Source organism: Triticum dicoccoides, chromosome 1A (assembly GCF_002162155.2).
Source record: "Triticum dicoccoides isolate Atlit2015 ecotype Zavitan chromosome 1A, WEW_v2.0, whole genome shotgun sequence".
Classification (NCBI taxonomy): Eukaryota; Viridiplantae; Streptophyta; class Magnoliopsida; order Poales; family Poaceae; genus Triticum; species Triticum dicoccoides.
In genome coordinates, this window is record NC_041380.1 from 567,018,832 (window position 1) to 567,022,312 (window position 3,481).

Here is a 3,481-nt window from a genome sequence, read left to right on the forward strand (position 1 = left end):
TCTGACCAGCCCGACGCAGTTTCTTCGAACTGTCCGATCTCTTCCTTTTTGTTTGCTCTTGCAGATTTGTATCCAGTCCCATGCACGCACGTCCGTCCGTCCGAAAGATAAACAAGTGGCCGACGTGAAAGCAAGCAAAAAAGAAATGGAAGCAAATGGTGGATGCCAACAGGGACATGCACATTGCACGTCAACAGAGCATACTGCGAAGTTTAGCGAAGACCCAGGTCAATGCCGACGTGGACGCGCACGTCAACAGAGCGTGACGTGTCCGTGTGGAAGGATAGCATGCATAAATAGTTTCACCAAGCTATTGTAGACAGCATCGTAGCTAGGCAGCAGCAAAAATCGATCCATCGAACATGTCTGGGTGTTGGGAGAGGGACGAGCCCAACGGCTCCAAGGCGGTGAGCCTGCTGCTCCGCCTCTCCGCGCTCATCCTGGCGCTCGCGTCCGCGGTCATGATGGCCACGGCCGACAACTGCACCGTCGCCGGCGCGACGCCCACGGCCGTCAACTACCGGGACTACGGCGCCTTCGTGTACCTGGTGTGGGCCAACGTGGCCGCGGCGGTGCTGGAGGCCGCGGCCGTCTACCTGCAGCTCAGCGGCGCCGGCGACGACGACGGTGACGACAGGGGCAGCCAGGTCCCCGGGGTCGTGCTGGTCGTCGTCGACGTGCTGGCGCAGGCGCTGCTCTACTCGTCGACGGGCGCCGCGTACGGTTGTGGGAAGGTCGGCGTCGACGTCTGCCTGGCGTTCGGCCAGCAGGTGGGGCGGTCCAAGCTGCTGTCCTTTGGCGCCAGCGTCTCCCTCGGCCTCGCCGCCGTCGTCAAGGACGTCTCGCTGCCGTTCAATGTCTGGCCCGGCTAGCTCGTCGGACTGAGATGCCAAAGACGGGCAGAGCACCGTGTACCGTGTGTTGGTGTGCGCGTGCATGGTACGTACAGAGGGAGTATATTGTAAGCATCGTCTACTTTTTTTCACTATTAAACAATTTTTTTACCACTGGGCTCAGCAATATCGCTGGCTACCAAGTCTAATACAAAAACTGGCATATCCTCCCCCCAAACAAGTGAGGATTCAGCTCCACCATACCCATGTCTCGCTAAAGCGTGAGCGACAGTGTTACAAGTGCGTTTAGTTTACAGTGCATAAAATCATGACTGTCGAAGGCCATTATGCATAAACTCTCGCTATAGCCTCCCTGATCAGGACACCAATAGCTGAAAAATCTGCATCCCCTTTCTTAAGTGCATGGACAAGTGTTTGGGAATCAGATTCCACTAACACCTGATGCACACCAATGTCTGAAGAACCTTCAATTGCTGCTAGACATGCCAAAGCTTCTGCATGAAGCGCATTCTTCACGTACTTTAGCTTTCCCGCCCCAGCAGCAATGGCGTTGCCCGTTTCAGTTCGCACCACAAAACCATAAGCTCCATTGATCACCTTGTTGCTCGTGAAACACCGCATCAAAATTTATCTTGAAGAAAATTCGTATGGGCGCTTCCAGAACTGAACCGGCACACCAGCCGCGGAGTGCGATTCAATTACACCAGCATCCTGTACTGGTTGGCTATTGATCACGCGAACGCGACTTATTCCCCGAGGGTTTTCTTTCTTTTCGTAGAAGAAAAAGGGCCATCTAGCCGCTGCAAGGGTACCGTGCCGTCCTTTTTCGGTGGCTTCCCTCCGTTGATGACCTCTTGATGGCCGGCGATGAGGGGTCGGGGTTTCGGATCATTTGTGTGCGGACCTGTGTAGCTCTATATAGGTTTAGGGTGCTGGTAGTTTAAGTTTTGATAGTTTGGAGTCCACGATGGCGACGGGGCATAGTAAATTAGTAGTAGTGACGTATATGATGTGATTCCAGATTACTGTAAAATTGGTTGTCGTGGTGGAAGCTTTGTATACCAAAGTGTGATGGTGGTTTACGTTTTCGTGACCTACACTCTTTCAACTTGGTGCTGCTTGCAAAACAGTGTTGGAGATTGATTATAAATCCGGAGTCAATCTGTGCTCGTATTCTGAAGGCGGAATATTACCCCAATACAGATTTGTTGCATGCTGGGCCAAAAGTTGGGTCTTCATTTACATGGCAGAGCCTGGTAGCAGGCTTGACTACATTTAAAAGAGGGCATATTTGGCGAATCGGATCGGGAGAGAATGTGAGCATATGGAATGATCCATGGATTCCCTCCATCCTGGACAGGAGAGTAATAACTCCTCGAGGACATATCTTAATCTCAAGGGTGGTAGAGCTAATTGATCCAGTTACCTCGCAGTGGGATGAACAATTGATACGGGATATTTTTTATCATGTGGACGCAACTAGAATTCTGCAAATACCACTCCATTTCCAAGCCTTTGATGATTTCATTGCATGGCATCTGACAAAGCACGGGAGATTCACGGTTAAGAGTGCATATCATGAACAATGGTCGCATAAGTATAGAGGTCAATATCTTACAAATTCATTGTCAACTAGTAACATGCAAGCAGCGATTTGGAAGAAGCTATGGGAGCTTCAAGTGCCACGGTAAATTCAAATCTTCTGTTGGCGGGCATTGAGAGGAATCATCCCGTTGAAATCCATTCTCGCTAATAGACATATACCTGTCGATGGTGCATGCCCAGTGTGTCACAGGGGCGCTGAAGATTTGCATCATATGCTGTTCCAATGCGACTTAGCAAAGAGCCTATGGGTCGGGCTGGGTCTATCAGGGCGTATTGACTTTGCTGTACAAGTAGACAGATCAGGGTCGGCAATTCTGGAATTTCTATTGCTGGAGTCAGACCAACCTTTGCTAATGATGCCAAACTTGAAGGAAAAGGAGGTGATTGCAACCGGATGCTGGTATCTCTCGTGGCTGCGTCGACGACACACTCATCATGATTCTGTTCCTCCTAACTTCAGGTGGCACATCTCTATTCTGGCAATAGTGAAAAACTATACAAATTCCGTGATGCAGAAAAGGACACTGGTGGAGCATAGGTGGAAGAGACCGGAGCCAAGGTTCATAAAACATAATGTTGATGCTTCATTCCATGCGGATGAGGGGGCAGGCTCTGTTGCAGGTGTGCTACGAGATGATAGAGGAAATTTCATTGCAGGGTTTTGTAAATTTATACCATTGGCAGCAGATGTTGTGACTATTGAAGCAATGGCATTGCGAGATGGATTATTTCTGGCGAACTCATTGGGTTTCAACGGAGTAGAAGCGGAGTCGGACTCGTTGAACGTCATCAATTGTTGTCGAGGACAAGATCAATGGTGGGATGCAGCTGCAACGGTCTTCGCCGAGTGCATAGATTTGTCTACGTCGATAGAAAATGTCATCTTCTCTCAATGTTTTCGTGAAGCAAATTCTGTTGCTCATGAGCTAGCAAAGTTTAGTTTTTGTAATAAATGTGATGACAGTTGAAATAACGAACCTCCTGAGTTCTTAGTTAGCCAACTGGTGAACGATGTAACTATT

At 49.6% G+C, this 3,481-nt stretch overlaps 1 protein-coding gene across 1 annotated transcript; it reads left to right on the plus strand.

Annotated features, from left to right (window-relative positions):
* Nucleotides 1-348: 348 nt before the first annotated feature.
* LOC119335755 (CASP-like protein 1U2) lies at nucleotides 349-975 on the plus strand. The gene has a single exon (XM_037607861.1). The coding sequence runs from the start codon at nucleotides 363-365 to the stop codon at nucleotides 870-872; it is 510 nt and encodes a 169-aa protein (XP_037463758.1). The 5' UTR covers nucleotides 349-362; the 3' UTR covers nucleotides 873-975.
* Nucleotides 976-3,481: the final 2,506 nt, after the last annotated feature.

Coding starts and splice junctions, on each gene's coding strand:
- LOC119335755 (XM_037607861.1), top strand. CDS start 363: ATGTCTGGGTGTTGGGAGAGGGACGAGCCCAACGGCTCCAAGGCGGTG.